At 37.4% G+C, this 21553-nt stretch overlaps 1 protein-coding gene across 1 annotated transcript in view; it reads right to left on the bottom strand.

The window, feature by feature from the left end:
- The window catches only part of LOC143181714 (uncharacterized), a 181124-nt gene extending 172919 nt beyond the window's left edge, over positions 1–8205 (bottom strand). The window contains exon 1 of the mRNA XM_076382262.1: positions 7640–8205. Within this exon, the coding sequence (XP_076238377.1) occupies positions 7640–7691 (52 nt within the window). The 5' untranslated portion in view covers positions 7692–8205. The remainder of the gene's footprint in view (positions 1–7639) is intronic.
- Between the last annotated feature and the right edge of the window lie 13348 nt (positions 8206–21553).

Below are 21553 nucleotides of genomic sequence, written 5' to 3'. Positions count from 1 at the left end.
CCGGAAACAATGGCACAGAATAAATTAGGAACATCAAAGGGGAGTCGTGGAATTCTCTTTGCCCGTTTTCACGTGTAAACAATTCTCGTCGAATAAAAATACGCCCTGGGGCGCGAGACTGCAGCAGAGGGTAGGCGAACGCGTACTGCCTCTAATTATGCTTAAACTTCGCGCCACAAAAACAGGTTCATAATGTATCAAACTGAGTTCACCCTATTGGCTGGGCTTCTTTGGCCAAAAAGTATCGCGATTGCCACTGACTCTCACAGCAGATTCGCGCTTATGCTGTAGGTGGCGCAGTGTTTGTACTGCAGGATTTGGTAATCTTCTTTTTATTACTGCTTTGATGCTTTTTTAATGTCATTGAAGTACTTTTAATGATCCCTAACATATATGTACATAAATTTCCCAATTTTTTTTTACTTTTATGGGTTATGTCTTAAGTGTTAAATGTTCAAATACTCGAATATAAATTTTCGAGAATTCTAATATATCAGTTTTTTAGTTTGTATATTTTTAAGTGGATATCTAAATTTTGAAATTTGCGAATTGTGAGATTATTAGACTACGTGTTTCCCAATTTCCAAATTTTCGAATTTGAAGGTTTCAAATTTTTAAGTATTTACATGTGGGCAATAGAATATTGAAATGTTTAAAGTTTTAGATGCTTAAGTAGTTAAATTTTCAAATCTGATACAAATCTCTCAATGTCTGAAATTCACAAGTATTCAAGTATCGAAAAATTGAAGCATTAAATATTTAAATAATCAAGTTTTCAAATTACACATTTACGAATTTTCAAATTTGCAAAGTCTAAATCGTTAGGATTAAAAATTAAATTTACACTAAGATTTTTGAGATTTACAAGTTTTAGATCTTAGTTGACATATTGGAATTACACTATTTATAATAATTTAACTTTTCGTTTGCTACGAAAAATGTAACTAAGTGTCATAAAAATTAATAAACTGAAGTCATGAATTTTCTGTATACAATTTTAAATTATGTTTCATAATTAAATTGCGTAATACTAATCGCATTACACTATAGTGTCGAAATCATCCTAACTAGGGATTAAAAAACCATGTTTAACTCTCTTATTGTTAGTATCACTGTAATTTGAAATTTTCTATAAAACTAATTGCTGCACTATTAATTTGATTCTCTAAGCTTTCAAAGACTTCCTATTCAATTCAATTTCTGGGACACATATGAAATCTATTGTCCAACGACGTAGGATTGCCATTGGCTACATATCACACTATCATGTAGCCTGATAGATTGCATATATCAGTGTGAAATTGGCATGTACCTAGATGGAGGTAACTTCTCCTCTGTACTTATGCACACGATACGCTAGAATCTTGATGTTAGGGTAAATACTATTAGGCATTCCATGTCCAAAATATTCATATAATGCATAATACAATAAGTTTACACACAAACAAATTAAACACTCGAAATAAATATGTAATTTAATGAATATCTTTCAACTAGGAGGTATTAAATGCATTTCTTAAAGATAACAGTCTTTGTATGCCTTTGCTTAAAATTATAATTTAAAATTTGTAGACTTCAACAAGGACAACCTGCTGTACTTATAAGAAACACATATAACTTCTTTCCTATATGAAAGCAATTGGAGTAATTATTCAGGGGTCGAGTGTACCTAATTAATTAAAACTATCAATTACCTAACATCTGTGAATAATTTCAATTTCAGTAAACGAAATTAAATGTATTTCCTCGATTGCATTGTAAATGCACATAACTACATATTTATTTAGAATTTTAAAAACTCATTTTAAGGAAATAATCGCGTAACTAACAGCTTTATGTAATATAATATATTTTTATCAATCTGTAATATCAAAGTTCATTGTGGGTTCTTATTGCATACCTGTGGATTCTTATTGTATAGAAAACGCATTATGTATAAGAATAACATAGTTCACTGTTAAATCTTTAATTTTTAAACTGTACTTCTGAAAGTGTATTTATATACGATCTTTGTGAACGATTACGAAGCTTCGAAAATTGTAAAAAAATGAATATTTGTAATGTAAAAGTGTATTTTTATAACTATTAAATTTAATAATATTTCTTAGAATAGTTTCATCTGAATTCTTTGCAAGCTTCACGAAGATAGCAAAATATATCAAAATCTTTTCATATAGTAAATACCAAACATTTTATGACATCCAAGCGACATAATATAGTGTTTGATTTCCCATCTTTCAATTCTCCATTTAATTTAATTTATAAACTTACAAATGTATCTGAGTGTTGAACTCGAAATCCAACAGAAAATTGTTTTAACCTTTGTTTTTGTATCCCTAGACATTATTACATTGGTCGTTTCTTATCAGTTCAGAAAGAATTCTGATAATATACGTAACTTATACTTTTTTTTAATGACTTTTATTAGATCTTTATTAATTTCTACAAATATTATAAATATTCTTCTAATTAAATTTTACTTCTATCTTAATTTCGTACTCATTTTACTTCAAATGAATAAATATTATGTATACTCCTGTTATTTTTAAGAATATTACCAGAATGTTAAGATATAAAGGACATATTAAACCCTATTCATATCTGTTAGTTTCGTTCAAATAAATCCATTTGGACTGTAATAATTCAATAGTAAAGTTAGTCTGTCTACTGTAAGAAGATTGACGATCCTGAATACCAAAAGTAGTATTAGCAGTGCTTGCTTACATAGCTTCCACGGTGTTATGTCACAAATATTACCGATCCTAATGGCACTTGCACTCTAAATAAATACACATATCAGCACCGAAGTTTCGACCGTACGTCAGCTTACTACTAATTACAGGCGAGCTGCACGTAACAGGAATCCACTCATAATCGTCTATCAGCTTCGATCCACTCGTAATCGTCTGTCAGTTATTGAAACGAAAGCCAGAGAGATGGTATCTTCACACCCAGAAATAAATTCGAACATGCGCGATAAAATTGTTTCTGCTCGATTTATCGAGAAAAGTTTGTTTGAAATAGTTAAGATTCAAAAATTCACAAATTAAATAAGTACACTATTGCTATCGTTGCATTAAATTATAAGTTTTATTAGTAAATGTAGATAACTGGATAATTAGAAACTGGATAATTTTATCACTTTAATTGTAATAGAGCACCTAGTCGATACTTAATTAAGTTCATTTTGCATTGTATTCATACACAAGTGCAGGAGGGAGGGAATTCGCTAAAAAATTATACAGAATATGTAGTTCCAATTAGCCACAAGTGCGCGCGTGTGCACTCTAAACATTTTAGAAAGACCTTTCTGGTTCTTCTTTCATATATTCAGATACCCAAGTCTCCAAGTATTCAAATAAGGTAGGTGACCACAATTTCACTAACATTTAAAGAGTATTACAATATTTCTAAATATCTATTTAGTGAAATCAAATGTCTCAAAAAATTAAGGGTCGTATCTGATACCTAAAACACTAATATCATTTCGCGATTTTAAATGTTGGTTCATAATTTTTTCATGGCTGGGGAATTTGAAAGCACTGGCGAAATTTTTTTCACCTACTTCACTCAATATTTCAAATATTCAAACACTCGTATTTTCAAATCTTTCAAGCATACGAAATATACGCAAGGCAACTTTGATTGCTATTGTTGAGAATACATATGTGTATCTAAAACTGTACATTGTGATCGAAGTAGGATGTTTGTACGTATACATATTATTCTCGATGTACGTGACAAAATTTGCGAGAGTGGGGAGAGGAACGCTCGTTACGAGACACAGCGTAAAGTCACACACGAGGTACCCTAGCATCCATGTGTGTGCAGATTTCTTCCTAACGAAAGAGAACGAGACGGTTCCAAAAGTAGTTATACATTTTTCGGTTAATTTCGCTACAATTATTCTTTCAGTTCATTATAAAGTAGTAAAAATGCATTTGCACGACATAACCTCAACAACCATCTCTCAAATTAATAGCTATTCGTCTTCCAAAAGTATCGACGTATTCAGCTCCAGGAGTTCCTCAGGCTGGCAAAGACTCATTAAAAAGTGAGCGTTGCTTCTCTCTAACACCAACAACAGCCTTCCCAGCATCCGCAAGTCAACCCTCGTCTCCCTCTATCCGCAACGCGATACCACGATCACCGCTAAATAATTCCGCCAGAGGTCTCGTTATCAATACACGCATCGGAGGAGCCCCGAGTATCGTCGAGGGCATGCTGCGCGTACGTCGTCGGTTAAGTCACTCAACAAAGTTTGCGCGACAGGAAAGTCAAGGCCCGTTAATGCGTCGTAAATCGTTCCTCTCGCTCCGTACACAAGTCAACCGCGGAGATTACACTCGACGAGCGCGGTAGTCAAAAGTGACTCTCCCGGTAGCTTAGTCAAGTATCCGGTCTTAACAATGTACAGCCCCGACGCGGGATCCCCTGGCTTGGAGTATCCGTGCCGTGAAAAGCTCCGACTTGGGTCTCTGCTCCGACCGTGGCAGCTTCAGGGGATCGGGTTGAAAAAGCGGTCCCCGAATCAAATGAGTTTGCCCAGGAGTGACAACAGAGTTTCGTGAGTGCAATCAAGCCAGGATCGCGGAAAAGGGAATCCCGCGAGAGAGCGTCGGGGGGACCTTCTTCCCTCGCGATTTAAATTTCCGCCCCAAAGGCAAACGAGCCAGCGCGCGACGAGCGGAGTGGGGGTACCTGGGCCCGAGAGATCGAAGGGTTGCCTATAGTCGGGAGATGCGACAAGTGCGACACGATGGCTTCTTAATTACCGAGAAACTCGTTAGAATCCGTCTGGTCCAGGAGATATTTCGCTTTTGTGAGGGAGAATGGCTCGATATCGGTCCGCGACAAAGACCGCTCCGTTACGCGTGGATCGTTCCAGGAGGGGATGGAATCGATTTGCATTTACGAAGAACTCCGATCCCAGCGAGCCCTGAGAATATACGCAGGAATTTCCTTTGCCAATTCCCAGATTATTACTAGACCGATGGAATTATTTCTGTGAAATCGGCTGGCGATTTCGTAGCGCTGCTGATGGTGGTTTATGGGGGAATCCTGGGGATGGGTCTAACGTGTGTCGGTTGATGCACTGTTGGTCGAAAGTGTGGCACGACTTGCCAATTCTTAGCGAAGTTATATTGTGTGCTGAAGCTTTTTCTGATTTGGTATTCACGCTTTCAGCGGTGATTAGGATATTCTTTGTTTTAATCTTTTATGTTCTAGAGTTAGAGTCTCAGTAACTGGCAGTTACATTAAACTGCTATCAGAACCTAAAAATGCTTGAAACCTTGATGACACTTATGAATTCTACTTTTTTGTAGCATTTGGAATTGTAAATTTTCTTTTATTTATTTTATTTTACAAAAGTGCGCAGCTTCAGTTACGTTCTCAGATTCGTATGCGATATTTACGAGAAAGTACAACAATTTTATTCCAGGAATTGGAATCTAGAAATTGAGCTAAAGAAAGAACTACTCGAAAATGTGAAAATTAAAAAATTTAAATGTTAGAAAACTAGAAAACGTGAATACTAGATTATTTAAGCATTGAAAAATTTAGAAGACAAATATTTTTTTACTTCTTTTCTCTTTTTACCCAGAAGTTTCGAATCTTTTGAAACAAAATGAGAAATGACATATGCCTGAGGTATAATCTAATATAATTTAAAGAATAATTAGAATTATTTGAGATAAATAGGTATAAATTAGAAGAACAAAAAATTGCCAATAATTACTGAAAAAATTTTCTATCTTTCTTAATTTATTATTTTTGAGTTCAACGATATAAAGATTGCCATTTGAAATTTGATTCGCATCAAGAGTGTGACTTCTTGTTAAGAGTCAGACAGCTAGAGTAATCGATTGGATACATTTCGTTACATTTTGTTTTACATTGACTGCATTTTCAACTCCATTTTTCAGCAATGCTCGAGATCCTGTTCTAGTAGACAAGAAAGAATGACAAAGTCGACTACACTCATCAAGTACTATCAAGCCTTGCTACAAGCACTACCGTTCCAACTTTCACATTCACACTCCAAAAAGGTTAGAAATTTTTTCGAAGCAATATAGGCTAGCGAACCAATATCTCGATATAAATACTAATTTCCTTTCTTAAATGGACTGATTTAAAGAGGCATTACTTGCGAAACGAACCCATAAAATGACGATAAGTTTCTGATCAAATGAATGCACTAACAGAATTTGAATATAAATAGAAATTCTCTTCTCAATCACTATCCAACCTCTGGAATTATTCCTACAGAGTCGTCGGATCTACAGAATGTTCGCATATAAAACAGTCGATTCTACCAGCGCGATGTTTTCCACAATTCCGTAACTCAAAATTGCCAGTAAAAAATATTCTTCATACGCGAAGACAACACAAAATTAACCAAAAACAACAGGTTCGATTCAAAGAAATTCATTATGCCTAAAAATACAGACATTTTAAAGAACGACACTATTGAATTTTTCTAACAACTGAAATACAGTGTCCTCGATAAATAATAAATATCCTCGAAATTCTGTCGCCACATCTGCAGCAGCCTCATTTAATAACCCAAAGCCCCTGAGTATATCCCACGCGTATCACTTGGTACGAAGCTCCAAGTTTCGGTGTAGCATACAAGGAACACTGACAAAATAGGATAGACTACACTCGCAAGATCTTTTACGTCGCAAAGTTCCGAAACAAACGAGCCCTCTCCAGCCTTCACGGCCCAGCATCACAAAGGCAGGAATTAATCGTGAAAAATCTGCTAACATAACAAGCTAGCACATTCCGCTGATGCCATCGCACAGACTCATTAACTAATTAATGTAGCGTCCTTGTGTCATTCCCGCATCGACAACCAAAGCTACGAAAGCACAAAGACCAGTTTCCTCAACATTGTCCTGGTAACTCCTCTGCACAGTCGGTTTGAGGAGGGAGAGCATTTCTTTGCTTAGTCGAGCTCCGCGAGCTCGCGCATTCCTTTTGTCTCCATTTCACGCTTGAGGCGCGACAATGTAAGAAGGATTTGCAGTAGCAAACAGCGGGGACTCCCCGCGTGAGACATTTTTCCGCCACTTTATCCTCGCGCTGCGTGGCACTCTTTGGCCAGCTGACCGACACCACACCGCTAACAGAGTGTCATGACTAGTTGGCGAGACGCCGAACACAGTGGGGTGAGGAAAAGTTATGTTTCAGTCGTGGGGAGCCGCTGAATCCCCTCTTTTGCTCGCATTAGCTACTGTTATGTACCCTTAATAGACTGGATCCTGAAATGATTATTTGTGTATGATCCTTTCATTGAAATCCAGCTTGCAGCGAATCATTCCTTACTGCCAAGAAGTCAAGTAAAGTCCTGTGGACTCACCCCAGGTTGAGACTCATTGTCACTGTTATACATCCGCCATAGGATACCTTGTACTCCCTTTTTGTGCAAGAATAATTTGTTCTTGCTCGAATATTTGGTAATAGAGGCTGTTGGGGGTAGAGGTCATTATAATACCCTTAAGCATCAAGTTTGTACTTTACAAAAGATGTAGGGCTAAGCACCACCCATCTCCCCAGTCTAATGTCATGTACCCCTGCACCAGTGACCGCAGAATCAACACACGCGCAACCCACGCACTCTGTCTGGGCTTACCTGACATCACGAGGAAGGCAAGCGCTGATCTTAGCCACAGGTGGCGAGTCATCGTGGAACGGAAAGCGGAAACGCTGTCACAGGTCTCTTGGTCACGCACTGTCACACACCACTAACAACCGCGTCTAGGTGCTAAACTTCGCGAGGTCGAGGTGGCAATCCTCGATGGCACATCGGAGCAGCAACCGATCCCTGATCCAGATTCACGGGACAGTCATGATAGCACGCGGACGTTAACACATCGTCGCTCCGAACTGACTGTCACTACACGCTGGAAACGTCAAACTCACCCGCACGGCGCACGACACCGACTGATCACGGGCTCGGAGCAGGCGGGCACGGCGGCTGGCAACGGCGGCGATTCGAATCGCCGTGACGGGCCGCGAGAGCGGAGGTTTGAAATTTTTCTTTCACGTGGTCGCGGGTGACATACGAGTCCCTTCTGGCACCTGGGACGCCGCGGATCGGCGGCGGATCGATCACGATGAAGTTCGAGCCGCGAACGATATCGATGGACGCGCGAGGGAAGCAGCGAACACGAGCACCAGAAGAGATTTTAAGCACTGTTGACAGGATAATTGCACGTATATCTGCACTGGATTGCGACAGACGAGACTGAGCGTCGCCGCGCGAAGCTGTTCCGCCGCGAGTCGCGCGTGCGCAGACCGCCCTTTCATCCCCACCATCCGATCTTCACCCGAAAGGTCGTGCTCTCTCTTGCTCCACCGGTTTCTCTCGACCCCTCTCGTTCCTCTCGACCATCGCCACTCTCACCCCCTTGGCACGCACACGATCAACGGATCGTGCCGCGATCTTATTCCACACCTCCTTTCGGATGGTCACGGGAGGGAGAGTCCTCCGGATTCAATTTGCTCACCCAAAGTTTTTGTTGAATAAGGTTTGTTACATATCATCATTCAGGCACATTAGGGCCATTGTCGGGACCCTCTGAGGGATCGTCTCATCTGCTGCCCCAATCTTATGTGATCTAGAGTCCCTAGGTCTAGTCTGTAGATCTTGGCTCATTAAGTGTTACATGGTATGTGTTGTGGAGTGTTGGAAGGATTGCACCCGAGACACCTTATTTATTTATACATTTGCGGGAAAAAATCCCTTGACAGAATGAAGAGTTGGACATGAGGACAGATCTAGCATAAAACAGCGTATAAAAATTCTAGCATAAAAAAAGATCTAGCATAAAAAAGAAGACAAGAAAGGAAAATATGTGCATCGGGGCTTGCAACACAAATTAGATTAGAATTCTCTGCAAGATAGATTTGAAAGATGGTAATGACTGACTAAAGAGATTGATTTTTATCTGTACAGATTTGGCTAGATTGGCCATTCCATTTATACGGTTGAAATAAGCATAAGACCCGCAATAGCAAGTGACCTCTTGGATTTCTCGATGCTATATTCCGAGAGAATCGGTTAATAATGTATGAATAAGGCAGAAGTCCATGTAGCACTTTATTCACAAATATGATCTCAAACATCTTTCTTTTGTTGTCTGAAGTGTGAGGACAAAGAGCGTTGAAAGCCTCTATGTTTGGCAATGAATCTTAAAAACTTTTGTTAAATACATTCAATTTGCTTGCAATAGAGTTCATAGTAAGGAGACCACACAATGCTATCATACTGCAAAATTCGCCTTCTCACACGTTGACACAGTAGTTGTCAGTTTTCCGTATATAGGGAATACATAGATTCAATTAGTAGTCATGATTGCTTCGGTCATTATATCCTACTCCATTATATCCTAAGGTCTACATTTAGATCTACATTCTTTCCAGATGCAATGTTTCCAGCTCTGTACAATAGACCGTAAACACAGTCCATGCCGCAATAACTCACAGCCTCTAGCCTAGCCTCTATAGTGCCTTTATAGTGCTTCTCGAAAATATAATAACTTCGTAAAAACAGCAGGGGTTTAAGTTCTTCACAGCTCTGATTCTGAGCGTTTTGGTGTCTGGTGAGGCATTCAGGAACGGTTCAAGTACAGTACTAATTCTTTAGAACCCTAGAGTAACGATGCCTAAATGAGGGTTTGGGGAGCCTTGTGGAGGCTAAGAAAGTAAATGTGGCAAAATAAAATGTAGCCCTGAACCAAGTAGCACAGAACACATTTGGCGGCTTGTACCCACAAGGGTATTGCACAACACGCCACTTAGTGGGTCTCACCTAAGTTACTATATTTCCAAGAGGCACTATACATTCGCGGGGGTCCACCCTGGGCGCCAGGCTGTCGAACCGCGTGACATAACCTATGCTGACCTCTCAACGCATGGACGACTAGGCTCGAGGGCCGCGCAACTGAGGCGACAGTTAGAAAATCTAAGAAGCAGGATGAGTAACGAGCTTCACGGACCTGTATCTCGTCTGTTCGACGATTACGTTTATGCGCGATTTACGGTCCGTGAAATTTATAGGGGAATAAAGTAACCGTGCGTGGAGTGCACAGCGGAGGTTGCACTGACGTTCTGCTGGAATCTATTCCTCGACTGCGCTGGGGTTTTGGGGTTCGACTTATGCGGGTTTCGGTTTTTAATGGGAAATGGAACCCCGTAGACTATTAGGAAGTAATTATAAGTATCTTGGAGAGAGTTGGTGTGGGTAATTAGGTGATACCAGGATTTAGAAGTGATGGTGGAGAATCGTTGAAATTGCTCGAGGATACGGGATGAATTCTAGCAGTCCAAGATTATAAAAGAATAGTGCCTTTTTTTCGTTAGAGACAGTTTTTCCAAGTACTAAAAACATGCCCCTAGAAAATTATGGAGAAACTCAAAAATTGACGAAGTTATGCCACTATGAAAGTTTTTAAGCCTTTTTCTTAAAACCACAGTTTTTAAGCTTAAATCTCCGAAACTAATGAAGTCAACTTTATCTTTTATATTTCTTGCATTATTATATTATATCTGGCTTGCTTATGGATTATTCATAACATAACTATTTCTTATTGTTAATATGATTATCTTTTCATTAAAATGCCATCATTTTCATCAATTTTGATATTTCTTGTCTTTGTGGTTTCAGCTATAATCATACTTATGTTTAATATTAGTATTACTGCCCTCTATTATGCCCTCAATAGTTTTTAAGAAAGATTATAAACTAAAGGATCTTCTTTAGTAATGGTTGCTGTTAAAATTAGTAATTTTCAGAAGATATCTGTTGTTTGAAAAAAAGACGAATTTTATTGGAAACTAACAAATTGGTTTGGAGTTTCAGTATTTTTGGCAAGTGCATTCAATATCTTCAATATCATTGAATATTGCTGATACAATTCGAGCCTGTCAGAGAAAAATATTCGTGTAAAGGGTTTAAAACTAAAGCAATTGGATTTTGAACGTTTTTTCAGACTCTTTTGATTGTTACAGAAAACTGTATAGAATTGTTCAGTTTTTACACGTGATTGCTTGCAAGTTTTTTATTCCATATACTAGAGTATGTTTACTCTGATAGTGATAATAAAAACACAGTAACTGAAGAGTACAAATGAGAGACACGTAAATAATTGAAATAATTTTTTTAAAAATATTGTTCTGCATATCCAGACAAATTAACTGTTTTAGATATTTGGCTGATCATTTTTTATGTTTTTGGAAAGATTTAATAAGTATTTTTTCCCCGATACTATTATCTAATATAAAATTGCATTGAAACGTATTATTTTAAATATAGTATCTTAGAAATAAAAACAACATTTTTGAAATAAGAGCATAATTGAAAAATGGTGAAAAAAGCAGCCTGAAAGAATCAATGAGAGATAAATCAACAGAAGTATGGTGAAGATTCATTATATTTTCAGAAATAACATTCTTACTTATCTGGAACGATTTCTTCAGAAATGAATTCGATAAATCAAGTGAACTCACTATCTAAAATATAAAAAAGATAATATTCTCATTAAACATTGATGTGGTCTTTTTACAAATCAATATACTAAAACGTACAATTATTTAATGTTATTAATATCACCCCTAAATTCACACATGTAAAAATTTATTATATTTGCTAAAAATTTAATATATAATATTTTAAATCCAGTGTTAGTTGCCACTATAATGACAGTTGTCTTACTATCAGTATTTGAATATATACTGTTTTCTCGCTATAAGCTTACCATAAGATAATTATCCAAAATGCGTTTCATGTAGTGAAATCTTAAAGTTCTGTCGAAATAAAACTACGAGAAAATGAAACAAAAATATAGAAAAATAATACGAATACAGATTAATGTACATAGTTATACGGTATTTTTTGTTAATAAACTTATTTTATTTCACAGAATTATTTTGTCAGTTTTGACCTTTTTAGCCGTAGATAAGATAAAGTTATGTTTGAATTTAACTGACATGAATCTCAACCCCGCCCTTGCGATTTTCTGCTCGTATGATAATGAGTCATTTCAGCGATAATGAAACACAAATATTTGCCTTTTTTGATGATCAGTTCTTGCACTGACTAACGAATGTCATTTTATTTCCCAGCGAAACATAAATATTAACTAATGTCATTCTTAAAACAATTGAAAACTATACTTTGTCTCTTTTTCTGTTTACAAATGTTAGCAAGTTCTCTCTACTTGCATTAAATAATAATAAAAGAACAAAGAGTTCTCAGGAACATGTATCCACCACGTCAAAAGCTCATAACAAGCACAAGAAAAGACTCCATGAGATTCTACCTTTGTCACAAAAGAAACTCTAACAGCAAGTAGAATTTGCTCCGTTCTCCTTCTACATTCTCTTGTTCCCCGGATCCTCGAACATTCGCCAAACAATTTGCTGCTTAAATACGCATGCATCCATTAGCAATATCGCGAAAAGGTCAGCAGGCGCAGCCTTTACGAGGGCACATCCGCGATACCAAGGTATCTCTTCCTGGCCTGTTCTTTCGTTCAGCCTTTGTCGCCTTCCTTTATCCCCTGTCCCCGCCTCCTCTTTTTTCGTGTCTCGTGAATCTAGACCCCGGAAGCGTCGCGAAGAAAAAAGGGAGGGACGGGGGCGAGCAAAAGGCAGCGCGCGATCCCGCTGAAATATTACGGAGACATCATTCGTTACCGCTGCGTCGTTTATTCGCATCGTCGTCCCGTCTCGAATGTATAAAACTTCCCCCTCAGCGCCTCGCAGCGTCCTCGTTCGCGACGAGGTTCGAGGAGGTTCGGTGTCCATCCTAGCACTCGCTGGAACTCGTGCTATCGCGCTTTAATAGGACAGCAGGAACGAAAGAACGAGAATGAAACATCTTCCTTGGTCGGGGACACGGGTCAGCAGCATTCACGAAAATACGAAACAAAGACGGCTGAATTATCGTGCACTACTTACTTCTTCCTCTTACTTGCCCCTTTTTATCACGGACGTCGCTGTACTTTATTGCAAACGCCATAATGGCTGTGCAGTTGGGAAAAAATTACTTGCACTTTAACATAAATGCATAACCTATCGAGAACATGACTTATGATTGCTTTAACACGTTCATGCTAGCGTTGCTATTGGCCAAAGGACTAGTAATGTAATACATAATTGGTTCTATATTTTTGTTCCTGGATTTCGATTGGTCAGGTTACTGGTTAACCTATGACTGATTTTACATATCCTTTCGAAAATTGTGATTAGTCAAATTCCCATGTAGTGACATAACTTGTGGTTGGTCCTAGATTGCAATTGGTTAGAATGTCAGTGACATAACTTATGATTGATTTCACGCGACCCTTCACACCTGTGATTAGTGGAAGTGGTAATGTAGTTATTGTTAGTTGGATTATAGAGCAAGCCATTTTTTATGAGTATGAATCATCTCTTCAGAGAATCAAAAACCGCAGATACAAAGTACAGTCAGCCTAAACATACCTTCTATGCATTATTAGTAACATAACTTATGATAAACTGACCACTTCCAACAATGGTTAGTCAAATTGCTAGTAACATAACCTATAATTGGTTCTACTCATCCTTTCCTGACATGTGATTGGTGAAAGTGTTAGTTCATTTATATTAGATACCAAGACACTTTCTATGAATGAGAACCTCTGAGCTAAAGAACTGAAATCTAGGATTAGAAGATACAGCCAACTTTGCGCTGCAAAAGAACTATGCATTGTTAGTAACATAAGGTATAACTGCTTGCCCACCTTCTTTTTAGTCTTATAATAGACAAACTGATTAGTCAAAATAAATTTATATCATAATACAATATATTTTTTAACAGATTATGATTATACAGTGTCCAAACCGTTTCAAAAGCCAAGAAAAAATGGCGCAAGAGTTACCTGCGTGCATATCTCTGGAGCGTAACTTATGTGCTCGGCCGCAACCCATCGAGGAATATCGAGAGTCAGAAGCGAAATCGAGAAAAAAGAGGGGAATATGTAAAAAGCCGTGGTGGATCGTCTCGCCAGAAATATTGAACGACGCAGCATTACACACTTCACCAGCTGTCCGGTTTTTCTTTTTCCGTCGACTCACACCCCCTTTTCCTTCCTTTGAACTTTTCGTATTTATTTCTGTCGTCTGGTGTAAGGAGAGTGGGTTTATTGTATGCATGTTTTATTGTAAATCCAAGGATAGAAGGTGGAGAATTGAACGTGGCAAATTGAGTGTGAAGCCTTTAAAGTATGTTTTTTTTTTTCGTTTCTATGGTAAAAGATGATTGAGTTTCTTCTCCCATGACATTTAAGATGAAGGTAGCGAGGTTTTCTTATTTTTGGTAGCAGATAAAGTACATTTGTTGTGCACCAGTTGCTGTGGCAACTGCCATGCGCATGCGTCGAATCAGTCTTTTGCCCGTATATGCTACGGGCGTCGGTAACATAGAGTCAGGAAATATTTAAGATAGATTTTTGGTTATATAAATATATATTTAATTCTATGAAAGTTTCTGTTATGGTTAATAAAAGTCAAGATATTTCTATCAGATTAAATATATCCAATGGTTATTTCTAATTACAATTATTTTCAACTAACTTTTATACTTACATTACACTACTGCTTTTCCTTCAGTTTCTTTTCTAACTTTCGTTAGAAACTTTCGATGTTAGTGATAGTCAATCACAGAAGTTCTTCTGTGAAACAAAGAAGTTACTTCTGTAAATAATACCTGTAGAAGTCTTAACAAAGCATTCTACGTTTCCACTTACATTTTATTTACATTACATTCTATTACATAAAAAATGGTCACGACGTAGTAGAAAATTGCTTCATTACAACGTTCATATCGCATCCAATTCACAGAACACGGTGAATGAAGAATTCTCTCAGAGTATATCAGTCGCAGGTTAAGTCAGCAATTCTTGTTCCATAATATTCTCTCCTCTGCACAGTATATCTGTAACACGGTTTTCGACGATCTTTTTGTCCGCGCGAGAGTACGCTTATTATGAGAAGACAATGGCGTGCTGGCGTCTGTTTGCTGAATATTATCGAGAATATCATTACGCGAACGGTCCTTCCTCGTTTTGTGCACTTTTTCGGTATAGGATTCGTCCCACCTTGGAGGGAGGAGTGGGTCGTTAAAACGTACCTCGACGCTGACTCCGAATTCAAACTACCTAGTATCGCGAGCTCTTCTTTTTATCCGAGCGCGCTTCGAACCGATAGTTAGTAACACAGTATATAGTTAATTCTTGCACACGTTTATTACGAAACATTTCTATGCTTCAACGACGGGTCAAGTTAACAGTACGAGCAGAAGCATTTCACAGAAAATTGTATGCACCTGTGCAGACAGTGTAAACATTTTGTGTAGACTTATATACAGAGTTTCCCTGTCCACAACTCACTGACGACCATGCTTTTGAGGTTAACTTATGCTCCTAATGTTTTAATTTGGTGTTATCAAAAATGTGAATTTAATAAAAAAATATATTTGGCTTAAATGATTTCTAAATTCTTTTCCGAGGAATCGAAAAATTAAACGATTGCAGATCTAAAAAGTTAGAAGATTTAGAAATTTAAAAATTTTTAAATTTCTTTCAATTTTTTTAAAATTTAGAAATTTTAAAATTGTAAAATTTCTAAACCTTCACATTAGAGGAAAATAAATAAAAAATTCTAATAACTATTCAAGAAAATAGTGAGCGATAGCGAGTAGTTACTACACTGACGCATGTCTACGTTTTCCTTTGACTCGTCAAGTGCATTCTTACAGATGCACCGTCACGATCTTTAGCTTACGAAGCTGTAACAAAAGTAGAATGAAATATGGAAAATGCAGTAATCGTTGGATAACCAGAAACATTTTACGGACAGAACAACTTCTGCTTTTTAAAATAATATTTACAGCGAAAACAGAGCACCGCATCCAAGCCTTTTAAGCTACAGTTTTGTCGAAAAACGGAGTACCACATCAAATACATCCAGCTGTAGCTAACGAAATGAAGATGCAGCGTCAAAGGCAGCTAGCTTTAATTTGTGTAACAACTTAGCACTACGTCAATGGCTTTTAACTTTCACAAGACAAAAGACATGGGGTAAGTGGTCTTGTGTAGTGGTAGTGGTGCAACAGAATCTCTCAGAATTTAATTTATATGTAAGAAATTAATTCGAGGAATACATTGATGGGAATATTAATCTTTCGCATCTTTGAATTTTTGCTATTTAGAGTTAACAGTTGTTATCGTTCATTTTTCACCTTTTTGAAGCTTAAAATTATTAATTATTCAAACTTTGATTTTTAACTTTTAAAATTTTCAACTTTGCTAATTTCTTAATTTAGAAATATTCATATAGTCGATTTTTAAATATTCAAATCTTTCAATTTTCGCATTTTCCAAGCTCTGAAATTATCAGATTTACCCATTCTTAAATTGATACATAAGTATCCAAATATTGGAATCATCGAATACTATTAATTTATTTATATTTTATCTATACTATCTACATTATCTATATTATATATATTATCAATATTAACAATATTTATCTATACTACCTTTTACAAGTTTAAAATTCAAATTCCTAGAGTAGAATAAATAATTTTGCACATGAAACAAGTACTGCTGCATAAACTGATTTTTCGCCTCCGTATTAATAAATTTTTTCAAATTTGTTTAATGATGTGCGTAATTTATACTATAGAATGTAAATATGCGCTGTAATCTACGTTATCTGGTTAATGAATAACCTCGAAACCTTGCATTTATTATGATTTACTATTATCGATAAGGTACTCAAGTCACGCATAAATTAATATATAGAACGTGGTGCATTACAAGTTTTAATTATTTTATTAAATATGGATGTTGCATTTCTCGTGAAAGAGCAAAAACACACGATCAATAAACAGGACAGAATTGTTAATGAAGGGTTGGGATAGGAAAGAACGAAATCGTCAAAAACATTTGATCAAACTTCTTGATAAAGCTACATTATAAATTAACAATTTACCTTTGATTTTATATCCATTGAATTTTAGTTAGCTTTTTCCTGATACTGTTTTTACACTAAAATTAAGTTTTTAACGTAACAGCCACTTGCGATGAGGAGTAATTTAGCCCTTTTTGATTAAATAGATTCTATAGTCGGATTGAAAAGCTACACTCCTATAAGGCGCGGAAAATCCCTGGAGAATTTCCAAGAAAGTAAGGTCACTGTTTAAAGATTCATACAAGTGATTAAACTTTCAATTGCACTGTCTGCAAAGAGAACCATTAAAATGTAAAAGATTTCCGTACTTTTGTGTTTTTGTTCAGCTACTGAAGCTGTTATTTAACGATGAAATTCGTGAAAATTTTATATATTTTTACGTTTCATGATATTATGACATTTAAAATTAAATATTGAATTATCAAAGTTTTGCCTAGTGTACATTCATACTCTTTGGTCACTCGTAAAGTATATACAAATATTTGTACAAATCTGAAATTTAAATAACATTTATCATCTGCAATGTTTATCCTACTATCAGTATTTGTGGAGTTATTTTTTAAATTACATACGTATGTATCTTTCAAAGTATTTTTTCATAATGAATCATTTACTCTAAAGATTATTCAATGACGAATAAAAATAATCTTTAAATACAGAGTGGCTCACGCAACCTATGCAACTCTATAACTTTCAAAATATGTGTTGCACAAAAAAATGTTGTATACAAAAGTTGCATGGTTTGAAGGGATACACTATGTAGTGCACTTACTTTTTTGTATAGGTGGAGGTGTTTCGGAGATTTGTCGGTCAACTTTGTTTTTTTAAATGGAATACTGTATTGTTTATATCATAATATGGAGGAATATCGAATTCTGAGTAAAAAAGTATTGATTTTTATTAGCCCTAAACCTAATAGTTAACGAGTAATTACACTTTATTTCTTGAAAATTTTCACAGATTTTTACAGGATAGCGAGTGCAATTTTGGTGTAGAATATCTTTTTGTGCAACGCATATTTTGAAAGTTACAGGGGTGCTGAAGTTGCGTGGACCAGCCTGTATAGGTTACTGAATTCGTCTAAAACCACTATCGAACACTGTAACATTCATTGGCTATAAGCTCACAACTTGATGCAAGCATTAAGGTGACACCGAAAATAATAACTGCCTAAAGCAAATATGGCTGATAATTTGCTCCCATTTCGTAAGAAAAGAATTTCGCAAAAAATAACAGCAAGACCATTCGTCATGAAAATTTGTTTAATACCCTGAAAATGGGAGAGAAATATTCCAAGTGACAACATTCGCCAAGACACCCCATATTATACGAAAATATGTGTATCTAAATTACTATCGCTGTCAAAACAGGCGAAGGAAGTATCGAGCCAGCGTTGAATGCGCTTGAATTGCCTTCCGACGTCGATAACCATAGAAAATACTGAACAATTTTGAAAATGACGTGCTCCTCCGACGGAGCAAGTTGTATGAATACGGCGAGCACACGATGCTGGAATAACAAATGCTCTGGGGGCTGTTTTTTCCTACAGTGTTCCTCTGTACCGCGCTTACGATTTATCGTCGCCCGCCTCATCCCGAAAATTGTTTCGGCAAGCTTTTAAAGCCTCTCTTGTTCCTCATCGTTACTCTACGTCAAAGAGAAGACTCCGCTTCGCTCTCTTAACAGCAAGAATTTCGTTCAGTGCATTGTCCTGATATTTTTCGAACAAAAATGAGCGGAAGAGCGAAAGAGAATTCTTAAGTGCTGAAGAATCCTAGGTATCTGACGAGTAAGCAATTGAGCCTTTGATCGTTTCCAAGTGGAAGTACTTGGCTTGGGTGCATGATGTGTAATAGAGATTTCCAAGGGCGTTATTTTCTTAGGTTAGGATAGTGCATTGCGAGCTGTTGTGATAAAAGATAGGTAATCAGAGGATGTGAATGATAATGAGGTGAACAGAGAAATAAAAATAATGGATATAAAAGGGTTCATAGAACTTGGAACCTATCAGCGAAGAAGCTGTTAGCAGATCTTATTAGTATTGCCATATGTGAGGACAGAATGTCTTTCAGTGACGTCATAAAGTAGAAGAATGGGGGTACCGCACGGTATTTGATTCCATTACCTGCGATACCCTCATTCTTCTACTTTATGACGTCACTGGAAGAGATTTTTTCCCAGCATATGACAATACTGGATTTAACCTATAAGACCCTAAGCCTTCCCCTTTCTACATACCTATATTACTCAAGATAAGCTAGAAAGGCTAAGTACACACATATATGCCATACACATAACTGCTCATATCAGAGATACGTAATTATCTATTACAATGATCACTTCGACCAAGACAACGTGTATTAATACAACACTGTGTGGACATACAGTGTTACTAGCTGTCAATATAATTGACATGGGTGTCTAGGTGAGAAGGCAGTGTTACAATAATATGCCACTAGGTACCGGAAATATTCAGGTAATCCTACCTTCCTCAATCCACACCTTTCACTAACGCCAGTTCCTGCTCCTCAGTAGACCGGTAAACGTTTGCATTTTATCCCGCCAGTCCAGTACGAAATGCGACTGAACCGCACTCGTTTGGCAATAAAGCATCTCCTGTCCAAAGTGTCAGTGGTATACGAGTCGAAATATATATAGTCCAACCGTTTCCCCTTTTCTTCGCTCCTTCTCTCTTCCCGCGAGCTTTTCTCGTTTCTTTCTGCGCAGGGAGCAGGGCTACGCGGATGGCAGTGATTAATCGTGTAAGGGTTGGTATTCCCAGCACACAACGAGCGACGTGTTGCTCTGTACCTACGTACACCAGGAAAAAACCGCTTGAAGCGACCCTCTCTTTCTCCATTCGGCCTTATTTCAACTTCCCTACCCTTCTTCCCGCTTCCTATCTCTTTCCTTCTTTCGCATTATTTCTCCTCCAGATTTTTTAGTCCCTTTTCCTCGCTCAGTTGCAACTCACTCTCCTACACGTACTCCCGCGGATACACCACATTCTTGACGAGGTACATGTAAATTGGGCACTGACAATTGGATATAATGTTTCTGTTCTCTAAAGTACTGGTTGGTTCAACAGGAGGCAGATAGAGCACGCTGAAGCTGAGAGACAGAGGAACTCCATGCATGACAAATATTTCTGTAGTTCAGAAGGACCTTACATCTAAGAGTGTTCATGAATGTTCACGCAAAGAGTGCATGAAAGATCATGCAGTCTTTAAGGTAGCAAATGTTTTGGGTGTCTCTACTCAACCTGTCATATTCTATTGAAATGTAGATGTAAGTCATAAGTTCAGCGACTGACATCATAGACTGACTGACTGTCAGATGAAAGAATCGCCCAAAAATTGACTTATTGTCGCGGAAGTCAGAATGGAGAACTATCTGGAGGGAGCATAATTAGTGCCTTCGCGAAAACACCCAGGGACACTTGCCCAAGAAGCGTTCAACTTTCATGAAACCCTCCACTTTGCCTAATTGCGATCTTAAATCATCAAGCCATTATGCTATTGCCATCTCTTACGGTTTCTAGATCAATGCCCTGGCCCCACCTCCTTCATCCCTTTGCCTATGTGTGTACATAAGGAGCAACGACAGCAAGCGGCGCAGTTCATAACTGTAATAACGAATCTCATCGTTCTGTAAGTTTACTCGAAATTGTCTCTCGTCTGCCGCCGGTAAACTCATTGTTAGGCACCTATTGTAGGCGGCCAAGTACCCACGTCCATCCTTCACCCTTTCGCTCGGATGAACTGTGCAAACTTTCATGTTTCCTTAGACCAGGTAGACATAGGGAACACACAATCTTCTTGGACTGTAAACACAGCCACAAGCAGACGGTTCCGTCGACGGTAAATAGATTTTCTTAGCGCATAATATCATCTGGAATGTGGATCGAATTGCAACCCCATCGAGTTTGTATGGAGAGTCGGGTAGTTTGTTAGATTTTTGTGCTATTTTCGTTCGGAGAGGAGTTGAGGCTCATGGCTACGCAGAAAAGTTTCTTTTCCCCTCTTATTGAGTGCTATTACCTGTGAAAGAGAAGTCTCTGGTGAATATATTGTAATTGGCAGGGTAGAAAGAAGCTGGGACAATTAATGCTATCTTGGTAAGGAACGTAGAATCTCAACAGATGGACAGTAGTTCTATACTTGGTCGTTATTTTCAAGACTATTTTACTCAATGTATCCTCAATTTTCTGAATAACTAGTCTTGGATTTTATACCTAACTCCTAAGTCTCCATTCCTAATCCAAACTAATCTTGAGGTTCCAAATGACCCTATCCAATTTGTTGAAAATTGAATAAGAAAAGTCTTTTAATTTGTTTGTGTTCCAAGGTTAAGTAATCAAAGCTTTCACCCACTTCAACTTTACACTAACATTTGCAGTATTTAACTAGTTTCACTATATTCAACTAACAGAGTATCAGTTACCAGATAAGAGAAATTGGAATGATAAAGGCAGTGGCTCATTAAAATTTCATAAATTGTCTGAATATCTATTGCATACGCCCGCCAGCTTCCCAAATGTATCATT

The sequence above is a fragment of the Calliopsis andreniformis genome, chromosome 7 (genome assembly GCF_051401765.1).
Source record: "Calliopsis andreniformis isolate RMS-2024a chromosome 7, iyCalAndr_principal, whole genome shotgun sequence".
Classification (NCBI taxonomy): Eukaryota; Metazoa; Arthropoda; class Insecta; order Hymenoptera; family Andrenidae; genus Calliopsis; species Calliopsis andreniformis.
This window is presented reverse-complemented; position numbering and strand designations above follow the sequence as displayed.